Source organism: Sphaeramia orbicularis, chromosome 18 (assembly GCF_902148855.1).
Source record: "Sphaeramia orbicularis chromosome 18, fSphaOr1.1, whole genome shotgun sequence".
NCBI classification, from domain to species: domain Eukaryota; kingdom Metazoa; phylum Chordata; class Actinopteri; order Kurtiformes; family Apogonidae; genus Sphaeramia; species Sphaeramia orbicularis.
Window position 1 is genome coordinate 5,800,019 of NC_043974.1, and position 21,928 is coordinate 5,821,946.

The 21,928-nt window shown below is 41.4% G+C and overlaps 1 protein-coding gene across 1 annotated transcript in view; it reads right to left on the bottom strand.

Annotated features, from left to right (window-relative positions):
* trpc5a (transient receptor potential cation channel, subfamily C, member 5a) overlaps positions 1–21,928 on the bottom strand; it is a 253,871-nt gene that overhangs the window by 69,866 nt on the left and 162,077 nt on the right. The window contains exons 9-10 of the mRNA XM_030162423.1: positions 6,090–6,227; positions 3,333–3,531 (exon numbers count right to left, since the gene is read on the bottom strand). Of these exons, the coding sequence (XP_030018283.1) occupies positions 3,333–3,531; positions 6,090–6,227 (337 nt within the window). The remainder of the gene's footprint in view (positions 1–3,332; positions 3,532–6,089; positions 6,228–21,928) is intronic.

The window sequence follows — 21,928 nt, forward strand, 5'->3', positions numbered from 1 at the left end:
CACACATATGCACAGACACACACACACACACTCACGCACACACACACATACACACACATACACACACACACACACACACAGTTGAAACAGAAAACTAAAATTGTTCCAAATGTCCAACAGCTGTTTTCTAATCAGTGACGGATATAGTACTATATTTCAGAGTTTGTTGAATTTCTTTACCTTATGTACTTGTTCATCTGTTTTTTGGTCAGATACAGATGATCTCGGTGTTGAATTACACATTTTTCTTGATGCAGAATTTGAATGAGGAACTTTAGAAGTTCTAAGAACTTGCTTGGATCTCACAGGACTCATCTGAAGTGAGGTGGACCCCAGTAGTCTGGCGTCTTCATGTTTGTATTCAGACTGAACGATCACCAGGTGGATAAAAGCTTCTGCACTCTAACTAAGGATCTGAGCCCAGGAGAACACCACAGAATTAAAAAAAAAAAACCAAAACAAAACACACTGTGTCATGCGGTCAGCATCTAAGAACAAATACTGTTTTACAGGAGAGTCAAGAATAAAACTAATGACAACATGTCATTTTTAGACAGTTGAAGGAGCTGAATATGTATATTTAAATATTTAACATATATGTAATGTATTTAACATATTTAAATATATTTAATATATTTCACATATTTAACATAATTTTATGTATTTTATTATATTTTAGATATTTAAATTTTATACATTTATATATATACTGTTGGTTATAAACAGATCACATTTCTACTGTGGTATACATGTCATGGTGCCTGATATAATATAATACAATAAAGACTGGATAGCTCTGTGGTCTACACCACTTACTTTGGGGTAGAAAGTCAGGGGTTTGAATCCCAACAAGAGTGAAACGTGGATCCAGGTGAAAATATGGTTGAAGATGTGAAAATGAGGATCTGTGTGCACTTCCAAAGCCTAGATTTTCACTAAGATAACTCAAATATCTGCGCACAGATGAGACACAGCGTTGGACCTCATCCACAGCCAGGGGAACCAGGATGACATCGACATTGAGTAACCACTAGGGGGCAGTGACCCCCAAACTGAGTAACCACTACGGGGCAGTGACCCCCCAACTGAGTAATCACTAGGGGGTAGTGACCCCCAAACTGAGTAACCACTAGGGGGCAGTGATTCAATTATCCAAAAGAGATTTACCAAGTACTGTCTATGGTAAATAAATTCAACAAAATGTGTCTGAATTAACATATTATATCCATCACTCATTGCTGGTGGCCATTTTGAAAAATGGCTGCCATGTTAAAAATTCATGTTGCATGATGTAAGTCGACCAAATGTCATACTTTTATCGCAAAACAATCGTTCAGTCATAGCCTAAGTATCAGGAGTCTTTCTGTGATTACGCACCTGAATCAGTCCCCTCACAGTGAACAACTTCCAAGTGTACGCCATCACAACCAGACCGTTTGTTTACAAACCAAACCCAAACCCAAACCATTTATTTACTGTGTGCCCAGGAATAAGAATTATAAGAACTTAATTTCTTATATGTTCCCTTGAACATTCATGACATGCACTTTAATAAAAACACCAAATATTTGGGTCCTTTTCTGCCTCCAAATCCAAATATGGGTTGATGTGGTCGATTCATCCCTTTCCAGAATATGGAGTTGTGTCCATAGACACCATGCCTTTATTCGATTACACACATGTTCCACAGATACTTTGGAGTCAATTTAATGTTTGGGACAAAGTCAAGTCAAAAAATCAAAAAGTAGCACCAGCATATTCATAATTAAGCTGAATGTATCAGACAAATGCACAAACCTGTAGTGTCCGTAGACAATAATCAACTGACGATGTGTTTTTTAAATCATTTCCTCAAATATCATCAACGGATGTGGTCACATGTGCATCATGTGACCAACTTTGTTCAGAATTTCACAAATATAATTAGATGTAAATTTTGCAATGTGGAGGTCTGTCCTGAAACCAGTTTTAATGTGATGATATGCAACAAAAACCCTGTTGGAATATGTAGAAGTAAATATTGAATAACGGACAGAGTTCAGCCACTGCAGGCGTGTGAAGGTCCAGGTTTGAGGTCCACGGACAGTCTCTGTTAGGGGACAGTTATCTCTGTCACAGACACCAGTTAACTTCAAAATGATCAGGACAAGAGCAAAGACACTGGGAAAGACACTGGTCCACCAGCAACTGGACCTGGGGATGGGAGTTCTGTGGAGGTTCAGTTTGTCTGTCAGTTGGTGATGGTTGGACCCACATGTGTCATTCTGGAAAACACCCCTGGTGGACTGTAGGAGTTTACATCATGGACATCTGGATCGATTTCATATAATTTAAATGTTCAAAATATGAACATTGAAATTAATCGTGTACGGAGCATTTTTGACCCGAGGTCGTCCTAACTTCACATTTGTTTACTGCCCAATTTTAAGACAGCCAAGATAGCACTCATAAAAAGAAGAGTGTGTATTGTTGCACAAATGGGCACAAACAACGAGTCATGCAGATGTTCCTAAAAACACATGAAAATATCCCACAAGATGCCAGAAAATCTCCCCAAACGGACCCTTAAATGGGACCTGATGTTAAAACTGGACAGTGTGAATGAAGCCTAAGACGTTTCTAACCCATTGATGCATGTTTTCATATCTGAACTGTCACTGATCTGATACTAAACAAACATGATGTCAGAATTATCTACAAAAATAATGACCTTCTATGTCCTTGAATACCAGGGTTGGAGCTTTAAAATGGAAAATATATTAACATGTCTATAGATAGATTGTTTCGTTCTTTTCTGAAAAGAAATATAGAAAAACAACATTGCAAAATGTTATATGTGCATGTGAATGTAAAACATGTAAATCCTCCATAACAAAATCAAATAAAAACTTGAATTATAAAAATATATCAACATGTGATCTTTGAAAAAGAAACAAAAGTCGACTGTTTCCCTCCAACATCAACACAGACAAGTAGTAAATGTGGTTTGTTCTTTGATCAAATTTAGGTCTGAAGTGTTTTAACGATGACAGAAGAGACGAGTAGCATAGCAGATGGTTTAGTGTTTGTCCAAGTGATTATTGTTACGATTTGGAAATGATCGGTGTCAACTCAGAGAAAGAATATGGAGATGTAATCAGTCAGTTTCACAGGCGCACACCCACAGCCACCTCCTACACACACACACACACACACACACACACATACACACACACACACACACACACACACACACACACACACACACACACACACACACACACAATCCTCATTGTGATTACCAGTCAAAGCGGGGCCCAGATCAGAAGGTCCTGTGTTGTGGTTGCACATACCTAACACCCATGGGAGGATCATCCACTCCACGATGGTGGGGGGGGGTCCCTGCATGTGCAGGTTGGTGCGGGCGATGTGCTGCGACGCCAGCAGCAGCAGGAACAGGAAGGTCAGGTAGGACGCCGTGTGGCAGATGAACTTAATGAAGGGCTTCTTGATGAAATGTCCCACGGTGCTTTTAGGAGCCAACAGGTAGATCTGAGGAGACAGAGGAGGACACAGATGAGGAGACGCAGGAGGAAACAGATGAGGAGAACCAGGAGGAGAGAGAGGAGGAGACAGATGAGGAGATGAAAGAGAAGATGAAAGAGGAGACAGATGAAGAGACAGACGAGGAGATGCAGGGGGAGATGCAGGAGGAAACAGATGAGGAGACACAGAAGGAGACAGAGGAGGAGACAGATGAGGAGACGCAGGAGGATACGAAAGAGGAGACAGATGAGAAGACAGACGAGGACACAGATGAGGAGACGCAGGAGGAGACACAGGAGGAGACAGAGGAGGAGATGCAGGAGGAAACAGAGGAGGACACAGATGAGGAGATGCAGGAGGAGACAGAGGAGGAGACAGATGAGGACACAAATGAGGAGACGCAGGAGGAGACAGAGGAGGAGACAGATGAGGAGATGCAGGAGGAGACACAGGAGGAGACAGAGGAGGAGATGCAGGAGGAGACAGATGAGGACACAGATGAGGAGACGCAGGAGGCGACTGATGAGGAGATGCAGGAGGAGACAGAGGAGGAGATGCAGGAGGAGACAAAAGAGGACACAGATGAGGAGACGCAGGAGGAGACAGATGAGGAGATGTAGGAGGAGACAGATGAGACAGATGAGGAGACAGAGGAGGAGACACAGGAGGAGATAGATGAGATAGATGAGGAGACGCAAGAGGAGACAGAGGAGGAGATGCAGGAGGAGACAGATGAGGAGACATATGAGGAGACAAATGAGGAGACAGAGGAGGAGACACAGGAGGAGACAGATGAGGACACAGATGAGGAGACGCAGGAGGAGACAGAGGAGGAGACACAGGAGGAGACAGATGAGGACACAGATGAGGAGACGCAGGAGGAGACAGATGAGGAGATGTAGGAGGAGACACAGGAGGAGACGCAGGAGGTGACAGATGAGGAGACATAGGAGGCAATGAAAGAGGAGACACAGGAGGAGACAGATGAGGAGATGCAGGAGGAGACGAAAGAGGAGGCAGATGACGAAACACAGGAGGCAATGAAAGAGGAGAAAGACAAGGAGACACAGGAGGAGATGAAAGGAGGAGATGATGGGTGTTGGTAGGTGTATTGATGATGGGTGTTGATGGGTGTAGAGATGATGGGTGTTGATGAGTGTATGGATGATGGGTGTTGGTGGGTGTAGAGATGATGGGTGTTGATGAGTGTATTGATGATGGGTGTTGGTGGGTGTAGAGATGATGGGTGTTGGTGGGTGTATTGATGATGGGTGTTGATGGGTGTATTGATGATGGGTGTTGATGATGAGTGTATTGATGATGGGTGTTGATGGGTGTAGAGATGATGGATGTTGATGAGTGTATTGATGATGGGTGTTGGTGGGTGTATTGATGATGGGTGTTGATGGGTGTATTGATGATGGGTGTTGATGGGTGAAGAGATGATGGGTGTTGATGAGTGTATTGATGATGGGTGTTGATGGGTGTTGGTGGGTGTATTGACGATGGGTGTTGATGGGTGTATTGATGATGGGTGTTGGTGGGTGTATTGTTGATGGGTGTTGGTGGGTGTATTGATGATGGGTGTTGATGGGTGTATTGATGATGGGTGTTGATGATGAGTGTATTGATGATGGGTGTTGATGATGAGTGTATTGATGATGGGTGTTGATGGGTGTCGAGATGATGGTTGTTGATGGGTATATTGATGATGGGTGTTGATGCTTCCCCTGGTTTCGAGGCTTCATCTATCCCTGTCTTAGTCTTAGGCTCCGTACAGACTGCAGCCAAATGTGGCCCAAATCTGATTTTTTGCCGCTATTTGACCTGTATCTGACCTGTTAAAGACAGTTTGCACAGCACAAATCCGATTTTTTCAAATCTGACCCGGACCACTTTCATATGTGGTCCTAAGTCCAAAACATATCGGATATTTTGCAATGTGACGTCAGTCTGAATAGCCATGTCACATTTATTCTTGTCATTAGAAAATTATGAATGAAGTGTGTGTGAGTGAAGCCACTAACATCACTATCCCACCACTCCTGACTCTGACTCTGCGTCCAAATACTCCGTTGTAGAGACATAGCAGCCATTGCACCACAAAAGGCCAGAGAAAAAAACCTGGCTCTCCTCTTTTTTAATCTTCTACTTAAAATTATTTGACTATAATGGTGCTGACTTCAGTTGGAGAGAAACTTTATCAGTGCTACACACGAGATGGCTCCATATTTCCTTCTGTAAACACAGTGTCTGTGTGGTCACGTATTTTATCAGGACCTTTTTTGTGCATGTGGGTCACTTCAGGGTCACATTCAGTTCAGACTCAAAACTGATGGAAGCCGCATTTAATTTGTAATATGAACGAGCACATAAAAAATCGGATTTCACAAAAAAATCCTAACTGTGCATTAAGATCTGCTGTGTGAACGTAGTCTTACTCTTCATGCTGTTCTCATGCTTATTTTCTTGTTCAGCTCATCCGCCCCAGCTCACACTGCCACAGAGGCTTTAACAACAAACCAGAGAAGAGACGAGGGACTCTTCATTCCCCTCATTCATACCAGTGAGAAGACAGGAAACAGCAGTCCAATGATGAAGCAGGTGACCAGTTTGACCGCCCAGTGGCGTCTCCTCCAGCCTGGGAAACCGTCGTACCACAGTGTGGCCAGGAGCTGCTGGCAATTGGGCTGAGCCACGAACTGTCCACAGGAAGACAGAGACAGGGACAGAAAGACAGAGAGAGAGAGAGGGAGAGAGAGAGAGACAGAGACAGAGGAAGACATTAGAACCAATGAACTGAAGACACCTGAGATCACAGTGGGACTTTGGTCTTTATTTATCCAAGTGTCTCTGTCCTCAGTCCTGTGGGACTATTAACTCAGTTGTACATGTTATAAGGCTAATGTAATTGTAAGGTGATTTAGGATGTAAAGTAACGAAATGCATTGTCACTTTATTGAAGGTGTTTGTAATAATTTAGGAAAAATCTGTAAAATAATGGTATTTTTCTGCAAAACTCTTAATGAAATTTTCTGTAAATGTAATGTTTGCACTTCATTTGAATTAGGATACTTTACCTTAATTTTACAGTTTTTGTTTGGCAGCTGCAGCGGCCAATCATTTACCGTTTTTAATTTTTTTGTTTGTTTTTTTTACAGTGTAGTGTCTTTGGACTGACTTCATCTGATATCTGTCTCTCCGTTAACCCGACCTAAACCTGACTTTAACCTAACGTTACCCCAACCTTAACCCAACTTTACTCTAACCTTAACCCCACTTTACTCTAACCTTAACCCGACTTTACCCTAACCTTAACCCAACTTGACCCTAACATTAACCCCACTTTACTCTAACCTTAACCCGACTTTACCCTAACCTTAACCCAACTTGACCCTTACATTAACCCCACTTTACTCTAACCTTAACCCGACTTTACCCTAACCTTAACCCAACTTGACCCTAACATTAACCCCACTTTACTCTAACCTTAACCCGACTTTACCCTAACCTTAACCCAACTTGACTCTAACATTAACCCCACTTTACTCTAACCTTAACCCGACTTTACCCTAACCTTAACCCAACTTGACCCTAACATTAACCCCACTTTACTCTAACCTTAACCCCGCTTTACCCTAACCTTAACGCCACTTTACCCTAACCTTAACCTGGCTTGACCCTAACGTTAACCCAACTTTACCCTAACCTTAACCCCACTTTACCCGAACCTCAACGCCACTTTACCTTAACCTTAACCCAGTTCTGAGCCCACAGACGGACTAATTCATACCATCATTTGTCCCCTGGAAGTAAAGGGACAGAAAAACCTGTCTGTGTTTTAGCCGTTGGACCTTTGATCTGCTTCTATAAGACATATATGTGTGTGTGTGTGTGCGCGCGCACATGTGTTACTGTGGGTGTGTGTGTTACTGTGTGTGTGTATCATACAGAGGGTGGATATTAGAAAATGAGACGATTTAATTATACAGATGAAACGATACAAGAAGAGACAAGATAAAGTGGTAAAAGTCAAACCAAGGTGGCTGCTCCCTCCTCCTCTATCTTCTCCTCTTCTCCTCCCTTCTGTTTTCTCCTCTTCTTCCTCTCATCATTTCCATTTTCTCCACTAATCCTCTTCTCCTCCTTTTCCTCTAATTTCCTGTTCTCTCTTCTCCTCATGCCTCCTCTCTTCTCCTCCCCCTCTTCTCCTCCTCTATCTTCTCCTCTTCTATCCTTACCTCCTCTCCTCCTCTATCTTCTCCTCCTCTATCTTCTCCTCTTCTATCCTTTCCTCCTCTCCTCCTCTATCTTCTCCTCTTCTATCCTTTCCTCCACTCCCCCCTTCTGTTTTCTCCTCTTCTTCCTCTCTAGAAGAGGAGATTCTTCTATCCTTTCCTCCCATCCTCCCCTATCTTCTGCTCTTCTGTCCTTTCCTCCTCTCCTCCTCTATCTTCCCCTCTTCTATCCTTTCCTCCACTCCCCCCTTCTGTTTTCTCCTCTTCTTCCTCTCATCATTTACATTTTCTCCACTAATCCTCTTCTCCTCCTTTTCCTCTAATTCCTTGTTCTCTCTTCTCCTCATACCTCCTCTCTTCTCCTCCTCTTCCTCCTCCAGTTCTCTATCCTTCTTTCTGCTAATCCTCCTCATCCTCAGTGCTCCTCCTATTCTCCTCTCTTGCTTTGTCCTTTCTCCTCTTTCTTCCTTATCTTCTCTTCCTCTTTTCCTTTTTTCTTTTTCTATTCTCATTCCTCTATTCTGTCTTCCCTTCCACACACCATTTCTTCCTCCTCCTCCTCCTCCTCCTCTCCCTCCATCTTCACCTCCACTTCTCCCTCAGCTCCTTCCTCCTCTCTCTCCATCGTCTCGCTGTCTCCCCCATTGCTAAGCTCCAGTTTGGTTTCTTGTTGCCATGGCAGCAGTATGCTAATGACGGACTTGATCTCTTGGCTCTATTAAATTACAACAGTCTGCTGTTTTCTATCCTTTTTATTGTTTTAGTCCAGATTCAACTCGACTCCAGTCAGCAAAAAAAAAAGTCAGTCATAGTTGAAGCTCAAAATCACTCTGTGTTTCACATAAAAGCCTCATTTCGAAAAACAAAGCATCAGCAGGAACAGTGTCAGTCGGTTTGAGAGGACAAACATGAGCTCCATCTAAATTCCTGTTAGAAAAGGAAGAAATTTAAGCACCGATCTGTGAATCAGTGCATATTACATAACATGTGAGTGAGAGGGTGGTGTTGGATCACTGCTGGTCAGTGGACTGAAGCCAGCAGCAGCAGGAGAACATGCATGTTTGTGTGAATATATGGAGCTGGGACACTGAAAAGAAAAAAAAAATAATACTGTCAAATATCCCAACTGGTCCAAGGAAGAGTTCTGAGGGAACATTAAAAAGGATGTGGACTACATACTGAATAATAGGGGTGTGTATTGGCAAGAATCTGGTGATATGATACAAATCACAATACTAGGATCACAATACAATATATCACGATATATCATGATACTGTTAAAAAAGCTATTTTTTGTTTCTTTTTTTTTTTTTTTTTTTAAGATTATTTCCTTGAAGAATTGAATTACAGCAGAAATATGCGCAAATACTAAACACATTTTTAATTGATCACAACAGGATCTGATGCTATATCACAAAATGTTCCTGTGTTCAAATTAAATTATGTTTTACAGACATTACAGTTTAAGACCCTGCTCAAATGTTTACATTCTATTAGTTCATTACTAACATCAGAACAGTATTTTTGAGTAATTCCAAAAAAGGAACTACCATCGGCCTCTCAGACAGTAGAAAGTGCTTTTAGGATGCTTCAAATAACCATTATTTAATAAAACAGTGTTAAATAACAATAAATAACATATAATAAATAAATAAACACATAAATCAATCAATCAATCAATCAATAAAACAAACAAAAATTAACCTCCACAATTTCTGCATTAGAATAAATACCTAAAAATATCGATACAGTACTTTTTATACATCAATACAGTATTGTGAAATGAAATATCACAATATATTGTAGAGACAATATTTTCTTACACCCCTACTGAATAATGATGGAAATATCCACACATGTACAACTACACACAAAAACCACACCAACACCACAAATATCTGCAGCGACTACATCCAATTACAACTGACATCTACAAAAAACAAGGACGAAAGGCCAGTAAATTATAAAGGAAATGAAGTACATTCCCTCTGAAGTCTCACATAAGTTAAATAAGTGACATTGATGAAGCTACAGTTATTCTGGAGTCATCGAGGATCATTGGTCTTTAATCTGTACTCAGTCTTCACTGTATCAACTGAAGCAACAAACCCACAGATCTGGACAGAACAGCAGTCAGGAGAATTTTAAGGATGAAGGAACACCCAGGAGTCCAGGGAACTGGGACACAAAGATATGAGCCCAGTGGAAGGTGTGTCCAACGAGGCCCCGGTCCCCTTTGACTAAATCCCTGGTGGTCCAGCTCAGTGGAAGGTGTGTCCAACGAGGCCCCGGACCCCTTTGACTAAATCCCTGGTGGTCCAGCTCAGTGGAAGGTGTGTCCAACAAGGCCCTGGACCCCTTTGACTAAAGCCCTGGTGGTCCAGCCCAGTGGAAGGTGTGTCCAACGAGGCCCTGGACCCCTTTGACTACAGCCCTGGTTGTCCAGCTCAGTGGACCTGTGGTTCTGATGAGTCCTGTTCCCCCTCAGATCCAGACTACAGGACTCAGATCAGCAGCTCTGTCCTCGGTCATGCAGTGGTGAGCACTGGTCCTGGTCCTGGGTCTGGGTCTGTCTGGTTATGTCTGAACCATGTGGGTTCTGCCCTGGTTCCACCTTCCTTCTGCTCTCATAGGTTGTAATGTGACACTGAATGGTGCGTGTTTTTTTGTTGTAATCAACTGCAGATCCCCCGCATCAACAGTGGACCAGTGGAACTATTTGGACTTTATTACTGGACTTAAGTCTATTTTATGTATCTGTACTTTACTCATGTAAAAAAGACAAATGCATACTTTGGATTTTACTCCATTATCTGTACTCCACTGCATTTCTACAGTTGATGCTTTTACTCATATTTTATGAACACAATGTCTGTCAACTCTTGTCTAATTAAATAGTTCTACTGGTTGTATAGTTCTACTGACTGAATAGTTCTCCTACTAATTGAATATTTCTATTGATTGAATAGTTCTACTAATTCAATAGTGCTACTGATTGAATAGTCCTACTGACTGAATAGTTCTCCTAGCAACTGAATAGTTCTCCTACTAATTGAATAGTTCTATTGATTAAATAGTTCTACTAACTGAATAGTCCTACTGATTGAATAGTTCTACTGATTGAATAGTTCTCCTATTGATTGAATAGTTCTACTGATTGAATAGTTCTACTGATTGAATAGTTCTACTGATCAAATAGTTCTCCTACTAGCTGAATAGTTCTACTAATTGAATAGTTCTACTGGTTGAATAGGTCTACTGATTGAATAATTCTACTGACTGAATAGTTCTCCTACTAACTGAATAGTTCTACTGGTTAAATACTTCTCCTACTGATTGGTTTGTGTTGTTGCTGTTGTTTCTGTTGCATAAGGTGACACTATTTGCTCCAATGATGTCAGAGCATGTGTTTGGCTGACTGAATATTTCTGCTACTGATTGAATAGTTCTACTACTTGAATAATTCTACTGATTGAATAGTCCTACTGATTGAATACTTTTATTAATTGAATAGTTCTACTGATTGAATAGTTCTACTACTTGAATAATTCTACTGATTGAATAGTCCTACTGATTGAATACCTTTATTAATTGAATAGTTCTACTGATTGAATAGTTCTCCTTCTGACTGAATAGTTCTACTGATTGAAAAGTTTTACTGATTGAATAGTTCTCCGACTGATTGAATAGTTCTACTGATTGAATAGTTCTACCAATTGAATAGTTGTTCTACTGATTGAATAGTTCTACTGATTGAATAGTTCTCCTACTGATTGAATAGTTCTACTGATTGAATAGTTCTCCTACTGACTAAACAGTTCTACTGACTGAATAGTTGTACTGATTGAGTAGTTCTCCTACTGACTTAATAGTTGTACTGATTGAATAGTTTCCTATTAATTGAATAGTTCTACTAATTGAATAGTTCTACTGACTGAATAGTTCTACTAATTTAATAGTTCTACTGGTTAAATAGTGATTCTATTCCTACTGATTGGTTTGTGCTGTTGTTGTTGTTTCCGTTGCATCAGGTGACTCTATTTGGTCCAATAATGTCAGAGCGTGTGTTTGGCTGAATCTCCGTTTCAATTTGTGTAGAAAGTGCAGATGTCAAACTAATACTGGGAAGTCAATCATTTTAAAGGACAAGGAAAGTCAAATTCATGAGACAGAATAAAAACTAAATTTTTCGGCAGCAGTGTCATTATGTTTGGTTTGTGTTCGGTGAAACCCTAACCCAGGTAGAGACAGTAAAAATGGACGTAGAAGTCCAGTCCATGTAATGTACGTAATCTGGTTTCTGCACGACCAGGAAAATTGTGAAAGTAACAGCGACAGAACAGAGAGATATGGGACTAGAACTTCCAGATTTCATGGATTTGTGCATATTGAGTGTTTTTTGAGTGTAATTAAATAAGTGTAAATAATGATTAACAGATAAATCATGTCTTAATTGGTTTAATTTAGTGGGTAATACAAGTAGATAACTGGTAATCCACAGAATTATAAATTAGAGTGCACACAATAAGTCCACCAACCTTTCAAATACACACAGGCCTATACTGTTGGTGGTAATTCGTACAGCAATGACATGGGCAGAGGTCAGAGGTCAGTAGATCTACATTCAGCCCAGACACTGACAAAACCCACTGAGTCAGTACTTTTACTGTAAAAAATACTTTAAAGTACATTTAAAAGAGAGTCCTTCATACCTTTGGTAAAGTAAGACTCCTGATGTGGTACTTCAGCTTCAGTCCTTCATCCACCATTGTCCCTGGGTTGGTTTGAGCTCTTATAAGTGGACTTCTGTACCATCACTCATCAGACATACTGACATTCCCGCGTCTTATTTGTCAATGGTCCATGTTAGAAGGTAAAGAGCCAAAGAGCTGGGATTTGATATGTTTTCAGACATTTTCACAAAGTCGTTACCTGAAGACATTAAACATGTCCTCCAGCCTGATGTGTCCACTGATGGGAATATGAGTTTAGACACCTCCTCTCCTTCAGCTGCTTTAACTACTTGTATTCAGTTCCTGCAGTGGGATCTTCTCCACTCTTCAGCTCTCCGTCATTTCTGTTCTCTGATGCAGGAGCTTGTTTGTGTATTAATGAACTAAACACAACTGTTACACAGACATTTGTCTAGTTACTGTGGAGCTTTTGTTTGTGTGCAATATGGGTTAAGAGGATTATCTGTCTTTAAAACAAACAAACAAAAAAAAATGGGCTAAAGTTGAGAGGAGCATTCTCTTCTAAGGTCCTAAGGTCATCCTCTAAGTTCCTAAATCTGCTTCACTCAAACTGTGACACAAACCAGACTTTGACAAAGACCCAGATTCCTTGTCGCTGAATACAGTGGAAGCCAGATTCTCATCCCACTGACTTAAGTCTGATATCAGATGAACTGAAAACCCTAGACTTCCATTCCTTTTCCCACACACAGACATGTAGGATTATCTATCTATTATCTTCTTAATAAATAAATAAATGCGTGTAAAGATGAAAACTTTTTTTTACTGAAAGCTGTGAGTAAATCTGATCATAGTTTATTTAGCACCTATGCAGAAAAAGACAAAATTCAATTTGTAAATGTTTTTCCAACCACTGTATGTGGTCCAAATATTTGACAGTTTTCTGCACAGTGCATGCTGGGAAAGTGTCTAACAGTTACCGGGAATAGATGCGTAATGTGTATATCTGATAAATAAGTGCATCCAACATCTGCTAATATAAAGGAAACTGTGAGACCCAGTTGAAAAAATGTCCTCTGCACATGATTGGGTCACTTCACTTTATTACTATCTGCTCCCTGAGCATCACTGCTGCTAATCGGATTTCTAGGCAATCTGCCTTGACCACTAAAGTAAGAAAAATGCTAACTGAGGCTACGCTACATAGCGCTGCTTAATTCAATTTCTCTGCAGCTTGATGTAATCTGCCCTCGCTGCTAAACAAAGCAATATGGTAACCCAAAGCTATGCTAACACTAACTCAATGTAGCTGTGCATAAGCATGTGATTTAAATGCAAATATGGAAACGTGTGCGTACTCATTCACTCATTCATATGTGATCTGTTTCCTCTTTGTCTCATGCTCATTTGTTACTCAAATACAGTTCTCCATCTGTCCTTTACAAATGGTTCACTTCCTCTCTCCCCTCTAAACTCTGACTGACTGCTGTCGGAGCGTCCTTCCACTTTTACTAATGTGTGCAGACGCTTGGTTTCACAGAATCATAAAATGTATATCAAGATTTTTTTTTTTTTCTCTTCATAGTTGGTTTTTAATTCCTCTAGGTGTTGAATACCTCTCAATTACTCTTCCGTTTTACAGGTTTTTACACATTCACCTTAGAGGCTTCAGAGTAAAGAATCAAATGACTCTCTTGCTAATGAATACCCCGTGGTCTCAGATGGCAAACGTGACACCTCCCATCACAGATTGTCAGTGAATGTGCTCTGTAAGCTGTGGAATAGCTGATTTTAAAGTCCTACTACTTCTGCTGCAGCTGCCTCTTTCTGGTCAAAATCCACTTTATCTGTTGCATAAACACCCTACGTGACAAATGGATACATTAGCAACATTAGCGACAAATGGATACATTCAGTTACTGGTCACTATAAACGTATGACTGTTTAATGAACATGGATATAGTGTGTACTATATATAGTATATAGTATGTATAATATGTTTGTAGGACAGCTGCACAGTCTTATGATGCAGTTACTGAATCACTACTGACATATACAGTACTTCTGTGATGGTTGTATTTATATAACAGCATCCTACAGTATGGTATTGTGTCTTGAATACAGTATCAAAGTGTGCATTAAGATAAGTCAGTGAAAGACGAAGCTGTCCCTACACAACACCTGTTACAGTGTCAGGATGTGATCAATAGAAGTTATTAAACTCACAGTGAAGATACTCTAAAGGCGTTCAGTTCCGTTTCATACACCGTAAAGGTAAACTGAAGCCACTAGGAAGTAGTGTGATACACAATAGCTTTCTAACAATGTTATGTATGTAGCCTTATGTAACATCAAATCTATTAGAAACAAGAGAAAAAGTAGGCAGAGCTTACTAAAACCCCAGACCGGTCACACAACCCTTTGCCCCTCCTACTCACTGATACCCTGCCTACACAGGGATTCATTTGGAGGCTTAAGTTTTTAAAGACTTTAAAAAATGTGTAAAGAATATAAAAATAAAATAAAATGCAAAGATCGAGAGAAAGGCACACGTAAAGAACAAGTGTGTGAAATTTGAAAAGAATTGGGTGAATTGTGTCCATGAAATCAGAAGGACAAATTTTCTAAAGTCAAATTTCCCAAAATTTGTTGAAAATGTAAAAATGAAAATCCATCCATTACAGTGCAGTGCACTTCTGCTAAGCCTCTGTGTGATCTACTCCAAGTTAAAGGTTCCACATCTTGGATATATAGAAAATACAGTGGCATTCCCAAGAGACTTTGTTGGCACAGAGGTTGAAGTGTCCACTTTTGCACTTGTCCCTAATGTACATCCTGAACTCCAGCGTCAAGTGCTAACTGGAATGAATACTCTGGAACCTTTGTATTATCAGTACATTGAGAGCGATTATGCTAGCTTGGGAGTTGGTCCGTTGGCTTGGCTGATGGTTGTTGCTGCCATTTGCCAGAGCCGTCTTGAGTGAGTGTGTTCTTCAACCTCATTTATTCCTCTTATTGCCCTGGTTGAATCAATTAGTGCATCAGTTGAAGCCATTCCACAATGTTACGCTGACGAGAGCCATCATGGGTTGCCAGTAGCATCATCTTTGTCCCTCCAAGATGTTAGAGAAAAGCAAAGAAATGATTCCTGCATCCAAGAAGTCATTCATCAGTTGGAGACCGGAGAAGGAGTTCCTCTGACAGTGAGACCAGAGGTTCCAGAACTGGCATTGCTGTTGAGGGAGCTGAACCGACTCAAGTTACAAGATGTCGTTTTGTACAGGCGGAGGCGAGATGGTGAGCAAATCTCATTTCACCTTGTTTTACCAGAGGAAGTCCGATTGATGGTCCTGACAAGTCTCCATAATGACATGGGACATATGCGCATCGAATGAATCCTTACCTTGTCTGGTCCCAATTTTTCTGGCCCCGAATGACAAGGGATGTAGAGACGAAGATCTGAACATGTGACCAGTGTGTGAGGAGAAAATCTCTGCCTGAATGAGTTGCTGATCAACATTGGCAGAACCCATCCATTAGAGTTGCTCTGCATGGATTTTCTGTCGTTAGAGCCAGATCGAAGCAATACCTAGGATATTCTTGTCTTGAGAGACCACTTCACAAAATTTGTGCTGGCAATATCAACAGCCAACCAAAAAGCTTGTACTGTTGCAAAATGTTTGTTTGAGAATTTCATTGATTCATTTCATTCCTGAGCGTATCCACACTGACCAAGGACCAGATTTTGAATCCAAACTGATTAAAGAGCTCTGTGACCCAGCAAGCATCCGAAAAACAAAAACTACCCGTTACCATACTCGAGGAAATACCGTCGAATGTTTCAGTCGAACATTGCTAAGCATGCTCAGCGCCCTTGAACCAAAGCAGAAGACACAGCGGTAGGAATATGTAAATATGTAAAGCCACTTGTCAATGTATACAACTGCAGCCGAGATGAAGTCACTGTGTTCACACCGGATGAACTTATGTTTGGTCGTTCACCACGTGTACCTGTGAACCTCACTTTTGGGTTGCCATTGCGAGAGAGCCAGTCCAAAACACACTCCCAATATGTGGCAAATCTTCACTCCAGACTTGAGCAGAGCTATCAGTTTGCTTCAAGGAATGCTGAGAAGTCAGCAGAGAGGAATAAAGGCTGCTTTGACCAGCAGGTTTGGAGGAAGGGGATAGAGTCTTGATCCGCAATGTTGTAAACATAAGCTTGAGGACAAGTGGGAACAGCAGATCTATGTGGTCATGAAGTATGCAGGGTACCTGCTGGTATATACTGTATGACCAGAGGATAATGCAGATGGTCCAGTTTGTACACAACAGAGAGATATCCTACTTCCATGTCAATTTCTTACAGCCAATGACAAGCTTAATTTCTCAACAACACCACCTTGGTGGCCTCAAACTCAAAGCCAAGAACTAGTCATTGAACCAGAGGAGGAAATGGAGTAGGATGTTGAATTGGATTTACCACAAGTTCAGATCCAACCAGCAACATTTACACTGTCAAGCCCTTCTTTCCCTGAACCCCAAGATGATTCCAGGCCTGAACCTTGCACTGTTGAGTCCACACCTGTCCCTTCAGTGAGCAGTCCTACCAGTCCGGTGCCTCAACCCTTGCAGACCTACTTACTTGATGCTGAGGAACCCTGTGCAGAGTCTGAAGCCTCTCTACCTGCTGAAGAAGAGGAAAATGAGCCTGGTGAAAAGTTACCTGAGCCCAAAGACAGACCTGAAAACTTGCCTGACGAACCGCCACAGCTCCCTGACCAAGCAGAGACACCACCCAGCCGAACTGAGCTATTGCTCAGCCAAACTGAACCTAACCCCCTAAGTTCTCCTGTTACTACTGACTGTTTTGCTGACATTGCTACCCCTGTCAGACGTTCTACTGGATAGCACCAACCACTTAATCATCTCCATAATTTGGCATTAGGTAAACCGCTGATTGCAGTTGCCCAGACACTCTTCCACAGGTTAGTTGACGCCTATAGCGAGGCATTTAGTGTCCCTTCTGAACCAGTTCTATTGCCTTCTTATGTAGCATGCACTGGGAGTCATATGTTTTAATGGGGGGGATGGTGTAACCCAGGTGATAAACCTGTGTACCTGTCACTTTAAATCATGTCTGCCTCTGTTGAGTGTGTCTGTGGTCAGAGTCTTGTGGTGTTCACATGACTTAACAATGTCATGTGATCACGTGGCAGGGTGTATCCAATCGCGGTTCACATATCATCTGCAGTGGTTCAGTCACTCAGATGTAGTGGGGACGCCGTGAGAATAACATGCTGAAGGTTGGTCTAAAAGTACTTTTTCTGCTCTTTTCCAGCTGTGAGTGGGTTAATACTTAATGTACACCTTGTGGTGTTTAGGACCTATCCACCGAGACCCAAGCCACATTAAATTGACTTATATCAGCAGAGTAATCACTGGAATTGGTGAATTGATGTTTGTGTTAGCTGTGTTAGCCTAGCTGTGACTTATTGATTCGTATGGATGTGGTTAGCCGGTTATTTTGATGCAACTTCTAAATGAAATCTATCCCAAGCTTAATGTCCATCCCTTGTTAACGTTGAGTCATGACACTGACCTATTCTTTACTGCCTTAATGATGTGATTAATTAATGAATGAATTAATTTATAATATTGTGCATTATTTATTTCCATGACACTGACCCATTCTACTGGATTAATGATATGATTAATGAAGGAGTTAATGAATAATTAATTGCGTATGTTTTTTATTTTAAATTATGATTGATGATGTTGTATAGTAATTAGCTGAATGAATGCACTATTAAGTGATTTTTGATGAAGTATTTGATACAGCTGGTGTTATTGTGTGCACACTGGATTTAACCTGTTGACCTTTTCAGTAATTGAGTCCTGTCCTCTATACAGACCAGGTTTTTCTGATAATGTAATTGATAGCAAGCTAACGACCCAGGCCTTGAGCCTAGCGCTGACTGCACTTACTCAGTGTGGAACACCCCCCCCCCCCACCACCACACACACACACACACACACACAGCATCCTGCTGCTGGCTGGTAGGAGGGCTCCTTCAAACATTCTTTATGCTCCGCCCCACACATACTCATTCATCACCCACATCCAAAAGGTTTTCCCTCTGATGCAAACTGTGCTGCATTTACTGGACATCCAGCCGGCCGGTGCTGGGTTCAAATCCAGAACAGTGTTCACCTCCACACCAACTGTAGCTCAATAACGCCTCAACCAAATGCAGCAGGGTGTCATTAGTTTACTGCTGACATCATGTTGTCTCCACTCCGACAGGTGGTGATACTCACTCTTTCAGCTATGTAGTATTGGGCCATTTCGCAGTAACATAATCATTATTTTTTTAGATGTCATGTGAACCTACTGACGGTGCCGCCCCATAGAATGACCACAGGTTTAGATTTGGCTACATTTAGCCACAGTCATGGAGCAGCTAACATGACTACCAGTCCAAATGTAACCTGGGAAATGGACTAAACAGCAGAAGGAACCAATGTTGGACTGGGTTTTTCCAATAAATGTCAATAATTATTTTCACTCAGATGTTCTTAAAGCTGAATACGACATTCAACTTTGACATCACAAGTGCATTTTTACTATTTCAGACCAAGTTTTCAGATATTGGATTCAGTAACATTACCTTGTGTTTTTATACTTTCTTGTGTTTTCATCTCAGGTGAATGAACATCTGTTTTTCCGTTCTCTGTCTGTTCATACCTGGCCTGCTTTTCTGCTAATGAGCTCTCAGTGCTGCTTCCTGCTGTGTCCTGGTGTTTGGTTCATCAGATTAGCAGCACTTGGTGTAGTTTGTGCATGTGCACAGATAATCATCAGATTTGGCTGAGGCTGTGTGTGAAACAATAGTCTGGCAATGCATCGTGGGAAAAGCAGCAAACATAAATGCAGAAGAAAAGAAGCCCACAGGTCTGTAGAGGTTGCTCAGTGTTGGAGCTGCTGTGTGTTATCATGTGTGCAGTTGTGTGTTTGTTTAGGTACTAATTAAGAACACATGTTGACAGATTAATTGAAGCAATAATCCATTTGGAAGTGAATGAAACATGAATGAAGGTCAATGCATTATTCAGATGCTGCAGATTATTGAAGCATAACACACCAGGAAAAAAGAAACGCTGACATAGTCTCTCACACACACACACACACACACGCACACACACACACACACACACACACACTACAACTTGAAATCCATGTATTATTGAGACTACTGTTAATGTATAATTTAGGATGACTGCAGGTATCACAGGCCCAAAGACAAAAAAAGACATTTAAATCATTTAAACACACAAACACAGAATGAACAAACGTTGCTCCTCTCACACACACACACACACACACACACACACACACACACACATATACTACCATTTTAATCAAGTGTTTACACACAAACATTGGGGTTGGGAATCTTAGTTCTAAGACCGATACGATACTCATCTGGATACAGCATCTACGATCCCATATATTCAGTTTCAGAACACGTGCCTCACATACAGTCAGTGAAAAAGTTCGGACTTTGTTTCCAAAGTTATTTCTCTGTATGTTTCTAACACTCAACTTCTTGCTCCTTCAATTTGTAATGTAATGTCACAAATACATTACATTACAAATTGAAGGAGCAAGAAGTTGAGTAGCTAAAACAGAAAAAGGTTCTCTCACTTTAACACACCTGTGCAAGGTATTATGGGATGTGCTGTTAGATATCAATGTGACTGTTTAAGGAAGTATCTGTGGTATGTACTGCAGTATTCAGTACAACTGATCTAGTAAAAAGTACATGTTCAGAAACCACATGTGGTCACCTCCTTCTAAGTCTGTCACATTCACATACACACATTTATTCTTCGGTGGTGTTCATGCCACAGTCCATCCACGGAGCTCAGACTGTCGTGTACAGCGTACACATCTGAAACCACATAAGACCGCATGTTAATGTGGGTCTGACGAAAAATAAAACTTTACTCAAATAAAGAGTAACAGTTTTAAATGCAAGTAAAAATATATTCTATTGAACGGTTCTGTTCATAACTTTTATACACAGAATTTCTAGGTCCAGCCAGATAATAATAATAATAATAATAATAATAATAATAATAATAATAATAATAATAATGGATTGGATTTTCTAGACACCCAAAGCGCTTTACATTATTGACCCATTATTCATTAGCTCTCACATTCTCCCTCTGGTGGTGGTAAACTACATCTGTAGCCACAGCTGCCCTGGGGCAGACTGACAGAAGCGTGGCTGCCATTTTGCGCCTAAGGCCCCTCCAACCACCACCAAACATTCATACACCAGTGTGAGTGGCACTGGATGCAAGGAGGGTGAAGTGTCTTGCCCAAGGACACAACGGACTGACTAGGACAGAGCTGGATTCAAACCGCCAACCCTTCGGTTATTGGACGACCCGCTCTGCCACCTGAGCCATGGCCACCCCATGGTGGAGGGGGTGGAGTTTGGTGGTGGAGGATCTGGTGTCTGCTTTTGCAGATGATGTGGTCCTCTTAGCTTCATTGAGCAGTGACCTCACACTCACACTGGGGCGGCTCACAGCTGAGTGTGACGCAGCTGGGATGAAGATCAGCACCTCCAAGTCTGAGGCAATGGTCCTCAGATGGAAAAGGGTGGAGTGTCAACTCTGAGTCGGGGTCTGAGTCTTGCCTCAGGTGGAGGAGTTCAAGTATCTTGGGATCTTAGTCACGAGTGAGGGTAGGATGGAGCGGGAAGTTGACAGGTGGACTGGGGCGGTGTCTGCAGTAATGCGGACGCTAAACCTCTTCAAACATTGGGTTGAAAAGGGAGCTAAGCCCAAAGGAGAAGCTCTAGATTTACTGGTCGATCTACATTCTGACCCTCACCGATGGTCATGAGCTCTAGGTAATGACCCAAAGAACAAAGCCGTGGTTACAAGTGGCCGACACTTATCAGATAATCTTCCATACCTGACACATACTAACCACAACATGTAACTCCTGCCCCCCCAAACCAATTCTGCTAAAGCACAAGCACAATTCCTGCTTTACACTCAAATTGCAGTACTAAAACACACTTTTTTCAAAACACTACGCACAGTTCTCTGCATTTGGCACAATTTTCATAGAGAAAATTTCTCGTTTTCACAAGGTACACACTGTTATTCAAAATTCTAAAGTCAATTGCTGTACTATGCACATTGACTAATCACATAGGCAAACACCTGTCACACAGTTTTCCAATTAGCAATCAGAGCATTAGCATAAAAAGACAACAGGTGAGCTCTTCTGTTTTGGAGCAATGGATGCCAACAGACGAGGCAGAGCCAGAGGAGTGAGAGTAAGAGGAGGAGGACAGGAAGGACGGGGAGGATGGGGAGGACGGGCAGGACAGGGACAGGGATGAGGATGAGGACGAGGAAAGCCTAGGACCATTATCTGTGACG